This window comes from Mercenaria mercenaria, chromosome 4, assembly GCF_021730395.1.
Source record: "Mercenaria mercenaria strain notata chromosome 4, MADL_Memer_1, whole genome shotgun sequence".
Taxonomy (NCBI): domain Eukaryota; kingdom Metazoa; phylum Mollusca; class Bivalvia; order Venerida; family Veneridae; genus Mercenaria; species Mercenaria mercenaria.
Window position 1 is genome coordinate 51,982,737 of NC_069364.1, and position 22,741 is coordinate 52,005,477.

Sequence of the window (22,741 nt, forward strand, 5' to 3'; positions counted from 1 at the left end):
ACCTTTGTATTATGTAGCAACAAGAGTTTCTAAACCTGCTTTGAATATGTCTAAAAGCAAACTGTATTATATTTTCATAGAACATTGAAGCAAAATGTAACATAAACTGCTCTGATTTTCAGAATATCCCACACATTTTTCACCCAGTCAAAGTTATTAGATTGGCGATTGTCGTGGGGGTAGAGGGGAGGCGGCAGTGACGTCAACTTCCGCTCATTTACTTTAGTTAGGAGCGACTGATTGCAATGAAACTTGGTATATAGGTATCTTGCATAGAGATGGAGTTTGAGATTTCATATGAAGTCACTAGGGTCAAGGTCAAGGTCACTAAAAATTGTAAATTATGTCTGCTGAACAACTTACTGAATCTGCTTACTTTGAAAGTGCCACCATGTTGCATTGGGCAAAAGCATTTGGGTCTAGTGTACCTTTTATAATGTGGTATGAACATGTCACGGTTCAAATCTTGGTCTGGGCCTTACATTGCTATAAGGTCAAGGTCAGACTAATGACGAGTATGGCAATGACACATCTATGTTTGTATCTGTACTAGCTAAAGATATGATTGCATACAGTCTGACAAATATGTATAAAAGAAGATGACTCATTTTTAAACAAAACCTGTTGGCATGATGTAAAGTTTGAAAATCTAGTTTTCATGGAATTTTCATGTTTCTTGTTTGAAGTTATAGTCAAACTTTGTTCGCTTGAATTCAGTTAACTCCCAACACCGCCCTTCACTCAAATTCATCGTCATGTTCCGGCAAATTTCCTGTGTTATATCAATTGTTTGATAACTCGAACAAATTTTGTCAGTTCCGAAGAGTTTGAGTTCAATTGTATTTCATGGAATTCAAATGGAAAATGATGTCGTATGAAGAGTTCTCCAAAACATGCATCATTCAATTTTGAAATAATCTTTTATTGTCTTTCTAAATTTTGTGTTTGGTATTTGAACTGAAGTATGTTAAGAGGCATTTATTAGAGATGATATGTATAATGTACATATTTAGCGGCAAGGTGTACTTAAATGGCAGGTTGAAGTTAATCCTTGAACAAACAATTGAGAATACTGAATTTGATAAAGATAAGATGTTAAAGTGATACCATTGTGAACAAATATTTCTTCTATGGTCATAGTGTGATGAAGCTTGCAGAAAAATTTTAATTACGAAAATATTGGTTTATGGTTTAATTACAAGCACCTTGTTAATTCGGAACATTTTTACATGTATCATGGAGGCGTTATTGTAGGAATGGGTTACAGAAGATTTTTTTTTTTTTTTTTTTTTTTTTTTTTTTTATAGTTTATCATTATGAAATAGTACTTGGTGTTGAATTTCTAGGTTAAGAGCTTATGAAAGACAGTGATTAAATACATTAAGGACAGATTGTTGAATTGTTCCTATTCAATGAGCAGTCTTTAATGTAAATTCTTGGCTCATTTTCAAATATTGCTAAACTGAAGAAGAAATAAAAGACCTTCACTATTATAGTATAGTTATCATATTAAGGTTAAGTAAAAGCTTTAAAGGCACTTTCTTGTCTACTTGCAGGTTTGAACATAAGACCTCGACGGAAGCACAGTGTAGATACTGCAAGTCCAGGCTCAGATAGTGCCAGTACGCGGTCAGAGAGTCCAGGTCTCTCATCGGGACCCGGATTTCCAAGAGGTATACCAGGGCCGCAGTCTTCACGTAGTCAAACACCTGTCACTGCTTCCCGTGTTCTTAGTCCAACAAATGTTCCAGTTATGGTGAACGGAACTCAGACGCCACCCCCAGTTCCCCCTCGGCTGCCAATGGGAGTGTCTGCTAGTAGCCTTCAGGGTCAGTCACCTATGAATTCTGATGCAAGTTTTAACTCCACTCAAGGTGCAGTAACTCCGACTGTCTCCCAGTCAACTCCCCACTACCAAACGAGTAGTCAAACTAAGATGGTTCCGGTATTTTCTTCACCAGGGTTTTCACCATTTAACATGGAACATAGTATAGCCAATGTTTCTAGTGCAGTGATACAGACTTCCACACCAAATATTCAACGTGTTGTAAGTTCACCTGTTGTTCAGCATCAACAACCTGTGCAACAGTTATCACAGAATATTGTACAGGTTCGTGGAGGCCATCAGAACGTGACAATAAAGTACCAGCACCGGCAGCCCCCTCCGCCTTACGGCCATCAAGGGCCAGGAAGTCAGCAAAAGGCGTCAACGGTTATGATACGTCCTGCTGATCAGTCTCCATTGCACCGGCAAAATTACCAGATTCAAGTTAGCTCACATTCACTAGAACAGCACAGTATGGAGAGCATGCAGATACAGCCGGGTCAAGGTCAGCCGGCATGGGCAGCAGGTCAGCCACCTATTATTATGCAGCAAGTTAACAGTCGTGAAGTAAAGAAACCCGTCTTACAGACTGCAACAACGCCGCTTTCACCTCTGATGCAACAGCAGAGTCAGAAATTTATCTCATCAGTTGAAACGCATATTAATAGCTCACCTGTACAACAACAGCAGCAACATGTAGCAAAAGGAAAATTTCAGATTCAAATAACTGATGTTAATAATGGGCAGTTAATATATCCCAATGGAGACAGAGTAACACCTGAGCAATATCAACATCATTTTCGAGGACATGGTGGTCATAAACCTGTGATACAAATCCAGTTAAATCCTCATCAACAGTATGCATACCCCTATACAAATATAGACCATAATATAATGATGCAGCAAGCAAATGATACACCCATATCAACGCCACGCTCAGGTTCACCTATGTCTATTTCTCGAAATACGAATCAGTCACCAATGTCAATATCATCAAACCCTTCAACAAGCTCTGACATTCCAGATCGGCCTCCGCCCCCTTACCCTGGTCCAGGCAGACCATTAAATCTCACAAACAACCTTGTACCAGGAAACCCGGTACCCATTGTTCAACCCATTCCGCAGAACCCAGTTACAATGGGTTTTCCTCACCCACAAATAGTGCGGTCACAGCCTGCAGCTATACAGCATGGAATGGCAACCAAACCGCAAGGACATCCGCTGCCGCAGCAGATGCAACAAGATCAGCCACCATTACCTCCTCGCATTCCGATAAACCAAAGTAAACCACCTCCTCCACTACCACCAGTTGATCAACAAGAAGAATCTCAACCCCCGCTCCCTCCGAAACCTCGAAAAACTCCAAATATTGAAAGTGAAGGTGCATCGCTAGAACAAAATGACAATGATACTGATGTTGAAACTATGTCTACAACATCAGATATGAGTACATCAGATAACAAACGGACTTGCACCTCACCCATTCCGGAACGTAAACCAGATTCTGAGGAAAAGGAAATTTTAAGAAGAGACTCCTCAGTACGCAATTACTCTCCACAAGCATATAAATTTTTTATGGAGCAACATGTTGAAAACTTGCTGAAAAATTACACCCAGCGACAAACTAGAAAATTACAGCTGGAAAAAGAAATGGCAAAAGCTAATCTTTCGGATGAAGCACAGCTTCAGATGAGACGAATGTTGCAACAGAAAGAATCGAACTATATCAGAATGAAACGTTCAAAAATGAACAAAGACATGTTTGAAAAAATAACAACTTTAGGTGTTGGTGCTTTTGGTGAAGTCCACTTGGTACGTAAGAAAGATGTCATGCAGCTGTATGCAATGAAAACGTTGCGTAAAATGGATGTGTATAAGCGAAACCAAGTGGCACATGTGAAAGCGGAGCGTGATATTCTTGCGGAAGCTGACAATGAATGGGTGGTGAAGTTGTACTATTCGTTCCAAGATCGCGATAATTTATATTTTGTGATGGATTACATTCCAGGTGGGGATTTAATGGGATTACTGATCAAATTTGGAATTTTTGACGAACCTCTTGCAAAATTTTACATTGCAGAGTTAGTGCTAGCCATAGAAAGTGTACATAAAATGGGATTTATACATAGGGATATTAAACCTGATAATATTTTAATAGACAAAAGTGGACATATCAAACTTACAGACTTTGGATTGTGCACGGGCTTCCGATGGACCCATAATTCCAAGTATTATCAAAAAGGTAAGTCTTCATTGTTGTTATATCTTCTGGTCCTTTGGATCATGGAGTCCACTTTATACCTATGTAATAGAGTTCCGCGGCTTAAGCTGATGCTAGGGAGTGTGAAAGGTTTTCCACTTTCTATTATCTCTCATGAACAGACTTATTCAAACCAAGTCTGCTATTATTCTGCTTGGTTGCATTTTGCATTCTTTGCTTCCAAAGGATCTTACATATTTTATTTTCTGCTTCTCTTTTAATTGGCATATTTAAGAAAAACAATTCATAATAAATATCACTTGCAGCAAATCAGCAGCAGCAGAAATTTTCAGTGGCACTGGTGTTGGACCGGAAGTGAAATTACTCTGTCTTTGTACACATGTCCTCTGCATATGATAATGAGACATTGTCAAGCTTGGCCAAAACTCATAATCGGTTTCATGTCTAGTTTGTCATGCATAGGACAAAAAATACTTTAAGTCTTTAATTGTTGTTTTCCCTCTTTCAAAACCGTACTTAGAATTTAATTTTTACGTGTGCACAAAGATGTTTTTGTTTCCTGTCGCTACATTTGTTCCTGATATAGCAACATCTTGTACAGTCCCCATCCTGTCAGAAAATTTCAGTTTATATAGTTTTCCTCAGAAACTGACTTCACATGAAGGCTTTTCTTCCCCATTTGCTCAAATAGTGTGTTTATTTTTTTCAAAATAATAGTTGCAGGCTTCTGCATGATGACAGAAACCTATGTTTTAGGTGTATCTTAGTGCAACAGATGTTGCGTTCACAAATCTGTTTTATTTATTGACTATAGTAGTACTACTGCAGTTTCTGAACAAAATGACATAAATATATATCAGGCTTTTGAACAGACATTGGATAACTTAAGTACAGTTTACAAAATAACCCGTATAAATCTTATATCTTGATGATTATATACAAACAATGTTTATAAGTAAGTTGAAAAGTTTAAAGTTGAAATTGTTAGTTTTAAGGTAACAGTTTCAGTGGTAATTATGCATTCCGCCAAATGTCTTTGCTCAAATTAATTGTCTGCATTTAAAATGAGAATAGATGGGTAAGGTAAGACATTACTTAGGTTTTTATTTTGATAAATGATTCCCCGTGGTATTTTATGCACGTTTAAGAATTTTTAGGGATGGCATCTTTTAATGAATGATGCAACAGTATGTTTTAATTAAAAGGCCGGATTGACCTTTAATTACACAAAATTCAAGTACAGTACTTTAAATACTATATACATTAAGTTGAGACTATTCAGTCAAGTTCCGATTGAAAATACCAGAACGTTTCATTCTCTAGTAGAATCTTTACACCTTGGCTTAGACTGAGGATGGTTCAGTCCTTTAAACCTAGGGTCAGACCAAGGATTCTTCAGTTGTTTTTGCGTCTTTAACCCTTTGATCAAATCCAAGAATGCTTCGGTTTATTATAGTTAGATCTTTCACCTTGGATCAAATCCAAGGATGCTTGCAGCTTCATTACATTATTGGATCTTAACACCTTGAATCAAGTCCAAGGATGTTTCAGTATGTAGTTGAATGTTAACACCTTGAACCAAATCCAAGGATGTTTCAGTATGTAGTTGAATGTTAACACCTTGAACCAAATCCAAGGATGTTTCAGTATGTAGTTGAATGTTAACACCTTGAACCAAATCCAAGGATGTTTCAGTATGTAGTTGAATGTTAACACCTTGAACCAAATCCAAGGATGTTTCAGTATGTAGTTAAATGTTAACACCTTGAACCAGATCCAAGGATGTTTCAGTATGTAGTTGAATGTTAAATCAAATCCAAGGATGTTTCAGTATGTAGTTGAATGTTAACACCTTGAACCAAATCCAAGGATGTTTCAGTATGTTGTTGAATATTGACACCTTGAACCAAATCCAAGGATGTTTCAGTATGTAGTTGAATGTTAAACCAAATCCAAGGATGTTTCAGTATGTAGTTGAATGTTAACACCTTGAACCAAATCCAAGGATGTTTCAGTATGTAGTTGAATGTTAAACCAAATCCAAGGATGTTTCAGTATGTAGTTGAATGTTAACACCTTGAACCAAATCCAAGGATGTTTCAGTATGTAGTTGAATGTTAAACCAAATCCAAGGATGTTTCAGTATGTAGTTGAATGTTGACACCTTGAACCAAATCCAAGGATGTTTCAGTATGTAGTTGAATGTTAAACCAAATCCAAGGATGTTTCAGTACGTAGTTGAATGTTAACACCTTGAACCAAATCCAAGGATGTTTCAGTATGTAGTTGAATGTTAACACCTTGAACCAAATCCAAGGATGTTTCAGTATGTAGTTGAATGTTAACACCTTGAACCAAATCCAAGGTTGCTTCAGTATTTAGTTAAAACCTTAACCCCTTGAATCAATTCCAAGGTTACTTCAGTATGTAGTTAGATCTTGACAGGTTGGATCAAGGATGCTTCAGTATGCATCTTGATCTTTACAACTTACCAAAAAAACAAGGATACTTAAGTCTGTAGTAACTGTAGGATGTTTACACCTCTGATCAAACCGATGATGCTTCAGGCCTTTGTTGTGTCACCGTTGATCAAAACGGTACTATATATATAAATTCAAATTTTACTCACCCTCATCCAAGAGAGTTGCCTCAACAGGTTAATTTGCAGAAAACTTATTTTGTTCATGATGTTATGCAGTTGATTCTAAAATGCAGTAATTATGTAGATTTTATTACAAGTATATTTATAGCAGGAGGTAGAAACCAAGATTTATAATTTGAGCATTTTTATTATGATAAAACTGTGAGAACTAGATTTTTGAATATTTTCTGAAGGATAGCATAACTCTTAAACATGTGAATGAAAAAAAAAAAAACCTGAGAAAAGCATATTTTCTTATTTGGTTACAAAACATAAATCCCACATATGATGACGTTGGTGTCCTTGTTATGTTGGATCATAATTCAGTGTCATTTTCTTGAATAAATGTTGCGGAAATGGCCTTGCAATTAAATATCACAGTGAAATTCTAATGCTATGTTAATTTAAGGAAATTGTTTACTGTTAGATCTAATTATGCATTAAATAAAAATTGATTGTCTTTGAGAAATAGAGAAGTGTTTGTAACTAAGGAACTAAGGTTAAAGTGTTAAATTTAGTTAGCATAAGATTCTGTTGTGTCAGTCAAAATAGATGAATTAATAGATTTCAGGGAACTTCATTTTGTTCGGCTTAGATAGGCTAAACCTAAAAACTCAACCCACCCGCTAAGCTCAGTACCCCAGTTCGAAACCTAGGCGGGCAGATTGTTCTCCATGACTATTTGGTAAAAGACATTGTGTCTGAAATCATTCGTCCTCCACCTCTGACTCATGTGGTGAAGTTGGCACTTACTTGCGGAGAACAGGTTTGTACTGGTATAGAATCCAGAAACACTGGTTAGGTTAACTGCCGGCCACTAACATAACAGAAATAACGTTGAAAGACGGCATTAAACACAAAACAAAAAAAACCCTAGAAACTCATTAAAATTATTCCGCTTTGAATAATCATGGTTTTCTCAAGTATATTTATGCAATTGTTCAACACATCCTAAGTTGAAAACCAGTGACTGATGATGTTTTTTTCATTAATTTGAAACCATCTTCTTCATTCATGATCCAAGTGAAAAAATGTGAACTATGTCATTAGGGAAATGCCAGTGTGGTTGACACATAATGTAATGAGGGCACTTTATAGAGTGACAGATGACAGGATGTAGCAGAAGATATTTTATGAAAGAAATGGACATGTTTCAACAAAATTGAAGAGTTGGATGAAAAGACTGAAACTTTGGTAGAATTTTTTTTTTTTTTTCAAAATAGATTTATAGAAACACATTTTGAGCATTAAATTCCTCATCCCGAAACATTTTCAGAATAGTATTTGAAGTCGGTTGTTCACTTGTGAAAAATGTAGAAGACTCGCATGAACCACAGACAGTGAACACTATCAGATGGAAGATCTATAGGTGATGCAGTAGAAATTTCACCAGCAATCAGTGCAAGATAATCTGCTGAAATTTCAAAAATAAGAAATGTTTAATCAGATTCCTAGGAGGAAACCACTGAGTCCTAGTGGCCTAATGTCTAGACACAACGCTAGCAGCAGGTTGAATACTAGATCATACGACCCCGGTACAGCTGAACTCTACTTTCTTCATTCAAGTGCAGAATATCTCTCACATGTTTACTTGTGGCAGCAAAAAAATCTTTCTCAGTTTGCACAGAAATTAGCATCTGGTAAATTTCCTAAACAATGCCTACAATGTCTTGTTTATATTATAACTGGAGAAGAAATTTAGTTTATACTCATTTGTCTTAGGTCTGTCCAGGAGTTTCATTAATTATAGAAATGGAAGGTGGAAGTTGCAATGTAGAGGGGTTGGGGGTCAGGGATCCTCCCATTTAGAGTTTTGTTTGATACAGGAAAAGAAGCTGGGGCTTCAGACCAGTGCTTCATACCACTCATTTCCCCCTTCTCTCTTCCCAAGTCCTTAGTGAAATCCATGTCTATTGCAAATCAACTTTTACAACTTAATTTATCACTCTCTACACCTCATTCCTGATGACATCTGTCTCCCTGTGGATATGAGAGAAGAGGCCAGTTTCCTGTTCAGTGCCAAGCAAGGGAGTTACTGGTACCATTCTTCATTTCTCTGCCTGTTTGGTACGACATTGCCAGTGATCAAGCCTAGAAGAAACTCCATAAACCGTGACAGCTAGTACAGGTTAGGTCTATAGAAGCTATATACAAAGGTCAAGGTCACAGTTGCAACACATTTGATTAGGAGGTTACCTTTAGTACAAGTTTGAATGTAGATACTTTCACTCTTGACGATGTATGATGATACATTAAAACTAAAGTTTGAAATTGTGGAATATGAAAGGAGAGAAGTCATTGTTCCTTCTTCCAGAGAGTCCAGGACTACTTTGCCAGAGGATAGGAGTTCAATCAGGGAGCGAGGCAGATGTTCTACTGGAGATTATACTTGTTCTCCACCTGTTGTTATGATGGGATGTTGTTTTTAGAGAGCAGTCATTTCCAGGAGAACTTTGTGTCCAGGAGCACTCCATGGCTAATAACTGGTACTGCACAACTAAAGTATATACTAGTGAAAAAATAGCTCTCAATCAGTATGACATTAAAATTGTCAAAAATGTGAAATATTCTGTATTAGCTGTCTCAGCTAAACTGTTCGCATTTTAATCATGGATTTTTCAGTACAACCACAAGTATTAAATGAAATACCACCAGATGTCTTTAATTTGTAATTCAGTAGATTGAAAAAATGTGAGATTTATGTTTTAGCCCCAAGCTGTCAATATATCATATGTGTATCACACTTGTGTACCATGTACAATATATATCTAGAGCGGCCTATCTCGCTCAGGAATGTTGCGATATCTCTTGCTATCACTCACATATCAATCATATCTGCACTTCAGAAAAACCTAGCTGATAATCCCTACCTGCCCTCAAATTGAGGACATACAAATTTTTTGAAGAGTTTCAGGGGTATCAGAGGGTCGAGATTGAGTAACCGAATGGAGATATGTTGTCTTTCTGTCTAATTTGTTAATAATAAAACTAGGGTAATATCCCATTCAAGGTCTGTTGAAATAATTTTTCATGGGAAAAAAAACTTTCCAGGCTATTTAAAGGTGGTCAATCACATTTAATCAACATTTAATGACATTTTCTACTTTTTGTATATTCTGGTAGAGAATTATTTAAGGAACAAAAAGACCGATTACATAGAGTTAGATTCCTATTTGAAATGTATATTTTATTATTTTTATAAAATTTTGTAATTAATCCCCTTTAATATGAAAGTATATAAAAAGCTGGGTATTTCTTTTTTTTTTTCGATACAATGTCTAGTTTTACATTTGCATTTGATAGACATATCAACTATTGAACAATCTGAACCAAAATGCAAGTTTTAAAGCTGTATGTAGCTTATGAATTCATTTATTTCCAATCTGTCTTGGTTGCGCAACCAAGATAGGCAAAGGAAGGTAAAAATAATTTTTCAAACTTGCGTTTCTAATGAATTCCATCTAAATACATAATTTTTAATGCAAATATTTTACAAATATATTACAATATGTCTAATATTTATACATTTCCTTAGGCAAAGTATGTTTATCAAATTTATACTTAAGATAAAATAACTCTATCTTGGTTGGGCAACCAGGATAGGAAAATGAAATTTTAAAAATACCTCCAGTGAAAATCTAATTTGTATTAAGTGTTAAGTGAACATAAATGAGTGTAAATGATCAGATGCTAAAGTTTCGAACAAATCCGTTACATGGCCAAAATCTGATAATCCACCTTTAAACCTTTACTACAGTGTCCAATTTTCCAGAGTGGAATAGGTTTAGTTGGTAGCTACCATTGTTACAAAAGATTTATTTTTAAAACAATTTCAGTGCTTTTGATTAAAATGATATCTACAAGTTATCAGAACCATTTTGCAGCTTATATATAGTAAAAATTGCAATGTAAACCTCCCTTGTGTTGTCATCTCAAAAGCAGGCACTATCACAGAATAGCAGAATAGATAAAGTGAACTTCTGAATCAAAAGTTGATAGGAGAATACCAAACTAAATAAAGCATGTTGTCTTCCTTGATTCCCCATCCCCCCTCCACACACACACATAGAAAAAATGATAAAAAAAAATGGAGAAGTTTGATCCCCATGTGGCAAGTATGTTCGCATCTGATTTATGTGTGGCATTGTGAACAAATTAGTACTTATAATATAGTGAATGAAGGAACATCTGGTAAAATAATAGAACTACATTTCTGAAACTTTAGTCTCGGTCCAGTCAGTCTTTTACTCATACTTCCAATACCCGATAAACGTTATTTGGTCCTTTGAAATTATGGCTCTAAGTCAGCCAAACATGCTATGAGTTAGTGTCAGACTATTCATTGATCTTCTATTTGTAATAAGAAAAACATCTTTGAGTGATGTGTGGGGATGTTTTTCACCAAAATCATCTGGAATGGCTCTTGTAATTATTAGGACTGGTGAAATTAGCTCTCCATCCATAAAAGCCGTATAATATTTGCAAAGCATTTTAATACCCAAGGTTTCATTCATTGTAGATATGTCATCAGTCATTGCAAAGTGATTATTTATATGCGTTATTTATGCATATTCATTGGACTAAATTACTTTTTTATCTTAATGTGTGTAATGATTGGCGAAGTGTCAAGATGTGTGAATAAGTTACTGTAAATCACTTATGACTATTTATAATGATGAGACAACTCTTTGACACTTTCGAGATTTATTAATATATTTGGAAATTTCATATGAATAAGTTATTTGTAATTGTGAATTATCATATTTGGCTGTTTTGTAATTGAAGTTTTTCATTTGTTGTATAATAACGTACCTGTTAATGAAGGCATTTTTGGCACAGTTTGTCTACATGTTACTCACCTGGCTTGAAACATAGTTTGATAATTATCTTTTTAAAGACACCATTCTTTGAACACAGTCTGGTGTGAAAACCAACAATAGTAGTTTTCTCTGGCCACCACATACCTCCAGTCAATTTAGAAAATGTAAAAAATGTGTTATCTGATAATTCTTATCATAATCATTTTTTTTTTCTTTTTGCAATGTTCAGGTAGGAGTCAAGTATTGAAATGAAGGAAAATTGGGGGAAAAAAAATAAAGTAAACATTGGAAAACTAAGGTTGAAAACCTTATGGTCATACCACCTTGTTTATAAGACACCATATATATAACTTGGCAGATTTTCAGTTTGGCTTATTTGAATATGGCTCGAAAAATTGTTTTTGAGAAATTTGTATGTATCATTATATAAATATTGCTGAAAATCGCATTTTATGAATGGGTTTAAAGTTCTTTGGCCCTGGATAATCGACGTAACCTTGTTTATTCAAATTATTGCCGGGTTTTGCTTCGGGGAGCTCAAATGGCGAGGAATGCAAACATTATGTAATGGGAAAAGTTAAACTTTTATATGATATTATTGTTGTTTTAAATTTCGTCAAAAAGCATAAAATTTGTCTCGATGCGGGTAATGAAACGATGCAATATCAAGTGGGATTATTAAGGATAGGTAGAAGAGGTCACAGTGTTTTCTTACACCGGGTATACCTACGTCGTAGACTATAGACATGGTTTTCAGATTATAGCCCATTCTGTATTGGTTTAGTTAGGCCTGTCTAGGTCGTGTTGGTCCCAGCCGAAACAATTTTTGCAGTCAGTGGTTGCCCATCTCTGTTCTGTTTCGGTAATTGGCAGCCATTCATCTAGTGACTTCATGTTGCTCATGGTAGAGCACAAGAGTCAAGTGAACCACTCATTAAGAATGGGACAACTTTATAGATGACAAAAAAAATAATTATGTAATTTGTCCTATTAGTCAGTTGTATTGGTATAGAATCGAGCAATACTGGTTTGGTTGCTGCAGCTACATTTTAGAAAACCTGAAAAGAAACTTTGTTTGGAGAAATTTTGGAATACTGTTGAACTACAGGGACTATAACTGAATGTCATGTAACTGAAAATATCTTTGAAACTTTAATTAAACAGAATAAACACAGAATGTTAAAAAAATTGGGAAAGTAATCCTTCAAAAATGTAATCAGATAATAATTTATCTGCTGATGTAAAATACTGTTTGAAAGGAACATTTTATTGTCAAAGAATTATCATTCAGGCAGTCATGCAGTCGCAACAAAATTGGAATTTTATTTACATAAAACATGGGTTTATGTCCATGTTGTTTTAAAGCATATAAAAAACTTTCAAACTTTTTTCTGTTTTTCTATTTGTTGAAGCTTAAGCATTGTAAATGATTTGTTCACAGCTTCCGAAAAGGATCAGTCATCGATAATATGGTTGTATTTATCTAGTTACATGAGCAAAGACCATGAAAATATTTCTGGAATGTACAGACTTGGGCAAAACTTTACACGGGTCAGTTAAATCTGTTCACTGGACAGTGAAGGGTTTTCATAAAGTATTAAACTAAAAAATTTTAATGCAATTTTTCTATCAAGTTGAACTGAAACTTACATAGCATGTATTGTTGACGTTTTCTTGTTCGATTATTTTCCGGAGTTAGTGTCAGACCATTTTTCAATGGGGACTTTAAAATACTACAACTACTTCGGAACATTGTGTACTCCACTCCTCTTATAGGTGCCATGCAATTACTGAAATGAAACTTGGTATACATTATCAATATGAAGAGGTCATGCTTATATTTTCGGGTAATTTTTCCGTAGGCCTTGTGCTGTTTTATTATTCTGTCAAGCATTTCCAGGGGGCATTTGTCATACAATATATAAAAAAAAAATATGTTGACATCTTTCATGTTAAAGTATTTTTAACTTCAGTGTAAGTTTAAACCTCTTGTGGATATTTTTTTTTTTTTTGCATGTCATGTTTACTCCGTCTATGTCATTTTTTGTGTTTGTTAAACAAAGCACAGACAGTTTTACAGTCGGTACTTGTCGGAAAAAAAGGCAGTCTTGTTTGCATTGTCCTAAAATAGCAATCGGGACAAGAAATGAAATCTTTGCCTTACGTAGATTTAAATACTGTTGACCCGAATATTTCCCTGATAAATGTACACAGTCTTCATATTTGTTTGTTCACGATAAAAGCTGAACTGTTTAAAGAAACTTGGTATGTTAACCATTGTGAATTTACAATACCAATGTAAATACTTTACCTAACAAGGTCAGGTACAGGTATTTGATAATGTCTTTTGAATACCAAGTTTAAAAATGTAGCTTTGTGTTTAAAAAGCTATTTTATGTACCGGTTTTCAGTCATAAAAAAACTGTTAGTAATTTTGGTAATTTACCTTACGAAATTAAGTTGATTATAGTGTGTACATATTTGATATTTTTTTGAGCTGTTAAAATGCAAATTATTTACCTGTTGGAAAGATATCATTGGCCCAGGCCTTCATGAGGAAAATGAACATAAAAACTGACTGATCGATTTTATATAAAAGAATGTGGGAATGCTGCAGCTTGTACTAAATAACATGAGCAAGTATTTTAGATTTGTAGCTCGACTATTCAAAGAAAAAAATGAGAGCCATTCTACTCACTCTGGCGTCGGCATCAGCATCGGCATCACCATAGGTTAAAGCTTTATGTGCAAGTTCCAATGTCTCAGTAACCATTGCATGTAATGGATTGAAACTTTACACAGAGCATCTTATCAGCATGCAATCCTAATAGAATAACCATGTTAGATAACTCTTGGTTGAATTTAATTCAAATTATTGCCCTTCTCAACGTAGAAAATTTTGTTAACGTTTTGCATGCAACTATCAAGCTGTAATTAATGGTTAAAGTTTTGCATGCAACTATCAAGCAGTAATTTGGTTAAAGTTTTGCATGCAACTATCAAGCTGTAATTTGGTTAAAGTTTTGCATGCAGCTATCAAGCTGTAATTAATGGTTAAAGTTTTGCATGCAACTATCAAGCTGTAATTTGGTTGAAGTTTTGCATGCAACTATCAAGCTGTAATGCAACTATCAAGCTGTAATTTGGTTAAAAGTTTTGCAACTGCTGTAATTTGGTTAAAAGTTTTGCATGCAACTATCAAGCTGTAATTTGGTTAAGAGTTTTGCATGCAACTACCAAGCTGTAATTTGGTTAAAGGTTTGCATGCAACTATCAAGCTGTAATTTGGTTAAAGGTTTGCATGCAACTATCAAGCTGTAATTAATGGTTAAAGTTTTGCATGCAACTATCAAGCTGTAATTTGGTTGACGTTTTGCATGCGAACTACCGAGCCATATCTCAGTAACAGCTATATATATTGTATTGAAACTTCATACAGTGCTTCCCAGTCATCAGACCTACAGAATGAATGAAGCTTGGTAACTGTTGGTTGAAATTAATTCAAATTATGGCCTTTTTTTCGACTTCGAAAATTTGGTTAAAGTTTGCATGCAACAGTCGAGCTGTAATAATAACTAGGTGTATTGGATTGAAACTTCATACAAAGCTTCCCAGACATCAGACATACTAAAATAACAAGTTAGATAACTCTGGTTATATTTAATTAAAATTATGACCCTTCTTGAGTTTGAAAATTTGGTTGAAGTTTTGAAAACCAGTTGTAATCATTGCCGTAGTAAATGTTTTTTCTAAATTGTTATAAAATGACTCAGTTACATAAGTCTTGCCAAGTTACTGCCCTTGTTTGACTTAGAAGCTGTACTAGTTTATTCAGGTATACTGTTTTATAGACAGCTCTTGTTTATCATGTCAGTCAGTTAATTTATTCTCTGCTTCATTTTCTAAAATGTAAATCATCCTTGATGGTTTTAAGATAGATTTTGGGGGGAAAAAAGCTTGCAAATTAAATTGGATCCCTTCACGGGTGACTGGGTAGCCCTGACATTTGTTGTTGACTACTAACTTGGGGTTGATGTAAACAGGTATTAAATAATTGGCTTGGGTCTCTTTGCTAGAATTATCAGAATGGTATATATATTTCTGAATCATCAGTGTAGAACAAAGACATTAAACAACACAGTGGGGAACAATATTAATGATAGTAGACAGAAATTCCAGCAAATTATCATCAAAGTAAATCTGAATTAGCCTAACAGAAGCTGTATTACATAACTGACAAATATTCCAGCATTCCTCTAGATAAATCTGCATTCAGAAATACATATCCAGAATATTTCACCCACCTTGGCTGAATCGAGCCAATTTTCTTAGAATTGTTATATACCCATGATATTGTAAATCACCGATATATATTGTCTTCTTGCAAACTGTTACAGCAGTATAACAGTATTTCGGCTTTACGTTAGGATTTATATCTTTTGTCTGAATTCATTCTGTCCTTTGCTGCTGATCAGTATTGGGAAGTTGTCAGTAACTTGTGGAGAACAAGTCAGTACTGGTTACAGACCTTAATATATACTGGCTCGTTTGACTGGCTGCAGTTACATAGCTAATATGCTGTACAAAATGGTGTGACACTGAAGTGAAACAAACAAGTACACATACACACATTTCTTTTATTATTTAAGGGAGATATAGTCAGTTTTTATTAAAGATTCATTGTCCAAAAAAATGTTCCTGGAAGAAATGGAGATAACTCTGTTAAAACTTCATTGTATCTTACATGGATAAAAACATGCATAATTACTAGAGATAGATTTGAGCATATAGGATTTAATCGGTCCTTCTTAATATCAAATCAAGGAAGGCTGGGGATATTGTTACATTTTCTAGAGACAGTACCGATTGTTTACAAGTAAAACAGGTTATTTCCCTTGAGTAAAGAGTGCTTATAATTTTGTTTAAATGTTTAGGTGAGCAGATAGGACTTATTTTGCTCTCATATAGTACTGTAGGTGATATTAAGCTGATTGATCATCCTATGAATAATTTCTTTTTTATATTTAATTTTCATATATTAAAGATGAAGGGAAATATTTGAGGGGGAAAAATGAAAATGTAAATGCCTTGCAACGAAATATTTAACTAAAATTTAAAAGGAAAATATCGCATTTGAAATTTCCTCATTTTACATGCAAATTACAGTTGAAGTGATCATATTTCATCCTGCTTGAAGAACTTGGTATTCATTATAGGAAATTTGATGATATATTCTTAGATATGTATTCATACTCGTGCATGAAAATCTGAAACAAGAAAAAATAGTTCACCACAAACATTTTAATGTGCTGTAATATAGCATATAATATTATAATTTATTCCATTATTTTTGGGTGTTTTTATGTTGTAATTTATGAAGGATTTGTGGAAAGCTGTTATTATAAGAAAAAAAACATTGAAGAAAATAAAAATCCTTTCATTTTAAGATTATGAAGTTGTTGAAATTCTGAAATAATACAGAAGTTGTGATTTAGATAAGGAAAATATTTGGAAGTCTCTGTGCACAGTAAATAAATCTATCCAGATGCTACACTAAATAAATAAATTTTAAAAAAAAGTGTTCCGTAATGGTTACTTCTAAATATGGTTATGGAGAGGTATGAAGTATATGGGGTCTGTATTAGAGCCATGTCCATCTGTCTGTCCAACCTTTTATCTTTTCCAGAAGTATAATCTCAAAAACCACTTAATGAAATAGATTTTCAAATTACTCCACAAATTTCACTCACCACCATAATACAAGGAGATACAAACACAACCCAGGTCACTGGATCCGGTGTCAAGGTCGAAGGTCTAGCGAATAAGGTGTCGGCCACTCAATCCAAACGTCGTGGGTTCGAGCCCCACTGGGGTCACGACCATGACTTCTCATATGACACCAGTACTAGCAGGTTTTTCCAGGAAGGGGACTCGAGAGTGGTTCCAATAAGCATGAAGCTTTCATCACAATCGAGCTTAAACAAATTAGTATAAACTAAAGTCAAACATCTTTTTTTGTGTACGCTCAAATGGCTTCTTAAGACATCAGAAGGAGTTGATAAAACAATTGTTAAGCGGGAATTTCATTAAGGGAATTTCCCCGTGCTATATCTGTCTGCTTAGCCTGGTTACATATTTGATCTAAATGGCAGGACCAATAGCTTCCACCCATCGGATGACCCCCACCACCTCTCAGCTTTGCAACCTTCTACTTCAGTAATTACTTGAACCCTTGTTAAGGGGAGTAATGGTCATAGAGATAACTTGTTTGCCTCACAGGTGTAGATGGTAGGTTCACAAGGCAAATGCATTTTATTATGCAACACTAGCTCTTTGGAAGAAGTCAGTGGGAGAATGATTTAAAAAAGATTTAAGCTGTCTTTACAATGAAGCTCAAGTAATTTAATAAAATTAAAAGTGAAGCAGCCACACCCTGCTTGGTATTATATTTTGTACATTTATACCTCTCAGAGGTAGGAATCTTGTCTTTAGCGGCCAGGCTCATTTGTTTGTTAACCAAGATACAAGATAATAGAGTAGTGAAGAACAAGCATTTCTGTCTCATGAATCATATAACATATTGTAGGTAGGTTGTAAGTCGGTTGATGGCTTTGTTTTGGCAAGAAACCTGCTGCATGTGGTAATTTTTCATACCTGGTTACTGTAAAGTACTCGCATTTTGGAACGGTTGCTAGGTAAATCTTCTGCAAATATTAAAAGAAATTTTGAATTTACATGCAGTTTTAAAGTATTTGTGTTAATATGTGCATTATAAGCAGTTTTTACTCATAAAAAATTGTATTTTCAATTCTAGTATGATTAGCTGTAAAAAAATAGGAAAGATATGCACAACAAAGATTCATGAATTGGTACAATGCCACCCACATGTTCCCTTGAGACATGGAAAAACAAGAGCTATTATTGCATCTGTCTTCCTTTTGGTTTTAATTGGAAAATTTGGTCATTTGTCAAGATAATTTGTGATCTGTCAAAACCTTCTTGAGATTTTTTATATGATTTTTTTAGTGGGAAAAAAATAAAAAAAAAAGTTTGATTATTTAGTTATGGATATTTCTGGACATTTATTATTGTTTAAGACAAAATGTTTAAGCATTAATGTCAAAAAAATGAGAAAACCTGTGTCCTTCATGTCAGAAAGTACATGGGTTTGGCTGTACTAAAATAATTGCATTAATGCATATTTAATTCATTAACTGCATAAAAATTATAAATATGATCAATTGAAATGTTAGTGGGTCAAAAAACTGCAAAATGGTAACATATTCATTCTTTACCTTCTGAAATTAGAAATACGTCAGTTTCAGTAGATTTTGTATAAAGATATCTTTAGATATTTTAAATTAAATTGTCTTTGTTTAATGTGAAAGCGAAAAAATGTAAAAAAAAAAAAAAAGAAAAAAAAAGGTATTTGTTTGTTTCAGTACGAGCAGTGCAGATCTTGATCAGACTGCACAGATGTTCAGGCTGATCATGATCTACACTGGTCGCAAAGGCTCAATCAATCGTTTCCATCATGATAAGGGTTAAAATATTTTTCATCATAATTTTCACTGTGAAATTTTGGATATATTTCATTTCAATACAGTGTGATTCATTGAAAAACATCATAGCAGTAAAACAATTTATATTTTTCAATTTTAATTTATTTTTCTGTAATTTGTAATAATTCGGGATTGTATAGAAAAGTTACTCTTTAATTTATGTTGTATTAAATGTTTACTCACCGTTACCACTGCTCAGTCACTCTCATTTTGCGCACTCCTAAAAAAAAAAACTTCAATAAAATATCAATTATTTCTTTTTAAAGTGATATTGAGATACCGGTAGGTAGGGTTTTATAGTTGCAAATACCTCCAAATACCACGCACGTATTGTTATCTTATTACTAGTTGTTAGCTTTCAATCTCATTTTGATAGAAAAAATGATGAGTATATTGTATCACTTGACGTGTATGTTTGCAGTCGGCGTCGTGTCGGTCATGTGCCTCTGGTGTAGCTGTTGCTGCTGGATTAGATGTTTATTATGTTAGATGTGTTTACGTTAAACTATTAAGCTTTGCTTGAACTTGGATATGTTTCACTATTTACTGCTGCTCTGTATAAGTTCATATTAAATCATCTTGCATTTTGAAAGTTTATCCTTATTGTCTTGAATATATGATTTTTAGTTAAGTTTATGTTTAGGGCAATTGTCTCCTAAATATAAGCTTACTTTGTAACTTGGAATACTGTGTCACCATGATAAGTCTAGTACTTAATAATTCATAACTCTCATGATTTTTTTGAAGATTATGCCTTTGGACTTAAAATCATTTTCTTGGTTATTTTTCATGTTTAGGTCAGCTTTGACCTAAACTTCAAATATTGCTTTAAACTTGCAACTTTTTCCCATCAATTTAGCCATGTAACAAAGAAAAAATAATCGTCCTGCTTTTTGCAAATTTATGGCCCTTCTGGCGAAAATACAGATTTCCTGCGATAAATTTATTTAGGTAATTTTCTTCCTAACTATCAAACTATGCTTTGAAACGTGTATACTTGTTCACATCATAAGCTGTACCTGTACATCATAAACATAATCCATCTTGCTTTTTGCAAGATTTATTGCCCCTTTTGGACTTAGAAATCAGTTTTCTTGGTTAAGTTTTATGTTTAGGTCAGCTTTATCCTAAACTATCAAAGCTATTGCTTTAAACTTGCAACACTTGTTCACCATCATAAGTTGACCCTGTACAGCAAGAAACATAACTCCGTCCTGCTTTTTGCAAGATTTATGGCCCCTTTTGGACTTAGAAAATATCAGATTTCTTGGTTAAGTTTTATGTTTAGGTCAACTTTTTCTCTTAAACTATCAAAGCTATTGCTTTGAAACTTGCAACACTTGTTCACCATCATAAGCTGACCCTGTACAGCAAGCAACATAACTCCATCCTGCTTTTTGCAATAATTATTGCCCCTTTTGGACTTAGAAAATCATTTTCTTGGTTGAGTATTATGTTTAAGTCAACTTTTCTCATAAACTATCAAAGCTATTGCTTTAAAACTTGCAACAGTTTTTCACCATCATAAGTGGACACTGTACATCAAGAAACATAACTCTATCCTGCTTTTTGCAAGAATGATGGCCCTTTTTAGACTTAGAAAATCATGGGTAGGACAATATTTCTATTACACTAAAAAAAATCAGATGAGCGTCAGCACCCGCAAGGCGGTGCTCTTGTTAATTAGGCTCTTTAATCCTTTGATGGTTTATTAACCCCTGAAAAGTTTGTTGAAGCATTTTTCTCACATTCATCATTTGAATCAGTAAGTTTGTGAATCAAGAACACCTTGTGATTTCATTGATTATTTCAATGATCTATCTGTTACTTGTATAGTTCAATTAAATGTCCAATCCATAAAAAGAGTAAGATAGCTGCTGCTGCTGCTCTGCTGATTATGAGGATGATGATGATGATGATGATGATGATAAGTTTCATAGTTTACTGCTGCTGCTGTTGATGATAAGTTTCATAGTTTACTGCTGCTGCTGCTGCTGCTGATGATGATGATAAGTTTTATAGTTAACTGCTGCTGCTGCTGATGATGATAAGTTTCATAGTTTACAGATAAGTTTCATAGGTTACTGCTGCTGATGATGATGTTGATTATGATGATGATCATGTAGAAGATATTAATTACTGTGAAATCATTTAAATTCGCTGACATGAAATTTCGCGCAAACGTGTAAAAGGACTGTTTCGCGCGGGCTTTATTTCGCGCAATTTCAATTTTAGTAATGAAAAAATATCATTAAAAAATAATAATAGCGCGGTCTTAAATTCGCGCATAGGTCCTAGCGCGAAATACACGAAAATTCATCCTACGCGAATCAAAATGATTTCACAGTAATTGTTTCTGTTATCATTTAAAAAAAGGTCTATTTAAGGTCTTTATAGATAGTAATGCTATGTTTTATTAATGTATAATAATTCTTTTTCTTACTCCTGTCAGATGGCGTCCACAATCGGCAAGATTCTATGGACGTTAATTGCTCGGAATCACCAATGTCCATAGATTGTCGATGTCAGAAAATCAAGACGTTGGAGCGGAGGAAACAACACAAGAAGTGTCTGGCACATTCCTTGGTTGGCACGCCAAACTACATTGCTCCTGAAGTGCTGCTCAGGCAAGGTAAAACATGGTTAAAACATTAGATTTTGTCTATTTGACCTTTCTCATACAAGCTTGGTTCTATGATAGGTCTGTGTAGAGTATCAGTTCAGCTATGTGGTACATGAGAACTACCCAAGCTTTGCTACATAGGTTCCCATACAGCTATTGAATATTTATTTTATGAAAATTCCAAGAATCTAGCAATATAGGCTGCTTGAAATTGATACATTTACATATTAAAAAATCTAATAAAAATAAAATAGTATTTATAAAGAAATGGCTTATGCCATATTTTTATCACTCTGTCCGTTAGTTTATCACCAGATGGTTTCTTTTAAAGCAGTAGTTAGTTGTTAGCATGGTAACTAAGGTCAGGTCAGGTCAGGGAGGCTTGGACCTCTGCCTGCACCAGTCAGCATTTCTTAACGTTGATTGCTGTTCTTTATCAGGTTACGATTGAGAGCATTACTAGGTGTTATATATTGGACAGCAACATCATTTGTTATATTATATTATTACCTGCAGGTTACAAGTCTTGTTGTGATTGGTGGAGTGTGGGTGTCATCCTGTATGAGATGTTGGTTGGACAACCACCTTTCTATGCTCAAACCCCACAAGAAACACAGTACAAGGTCAGTTGTTATACTCTCATGCATGTAACCAACCTTTGATCTGACACAATCATTTTAAGGCAGTCGACTTTTTAATGACAGGGGATAATTTCTGTTTGAGTATGACATTGTATTCTTCCCGGGCTGGTACAGAGAGCTAAGTGTGTTTTTATGAACAATATTTGAGCCGCGCCATGAGAAAACCAACATCAGCATGCATCCAGACCAGTCTGCGCATTCGCGCAGTCTGGTCAGGATCCATGCTGTTCGCTAACAGTTTCTCTAATTGCAGTAGGCTTTGAAAGTCAACAGCATGGATCCTGACCAGACTGCGTGGAAGCGCAGGCTGGTCTGGATCTATGTTGGTCGCAAACGCACTGTGTTGGTTTTCTCATGGCGCAGCTCATTTACTGCTTCTAAACACAGAAAAGGATACTAGAATATGGA

General features: G+C 34.7%; 1 protein-coding gene across 2 annotated transcripts in view; it reads left to right on the forward strand.

The window, feature by feature from the left end:
• The window catches only part of LOC123551689 (serine/threonine-protein kinase LATS2-like), a 50,656-nt gene that overhangs the window by 20,324 nt on the left and 7,591 nt on the right, over positions 1 to 22,741 (forward strand). For both annotated transcript variants that reach the window (XM_053541167.1, XM_045340798.2), the window contains exons 4-6: positions 1,557 to 4,067; positions 21,522 to 21,701; positions 22,209 to 22,315. In XM_053541167.1, coding sequence (XP_053397142.1) covers positions 1,557 to 4,067; positions 21,522 to 21,701; positions 22,209 to 22,315 — 2,798 coding nt within the window. The remainder of the gene's footprint in view (positions 1 to 1,556; positions 4,068 to 21,521; positions 21,702 to 22,208; positions 22,316 to 22,741) is intronic.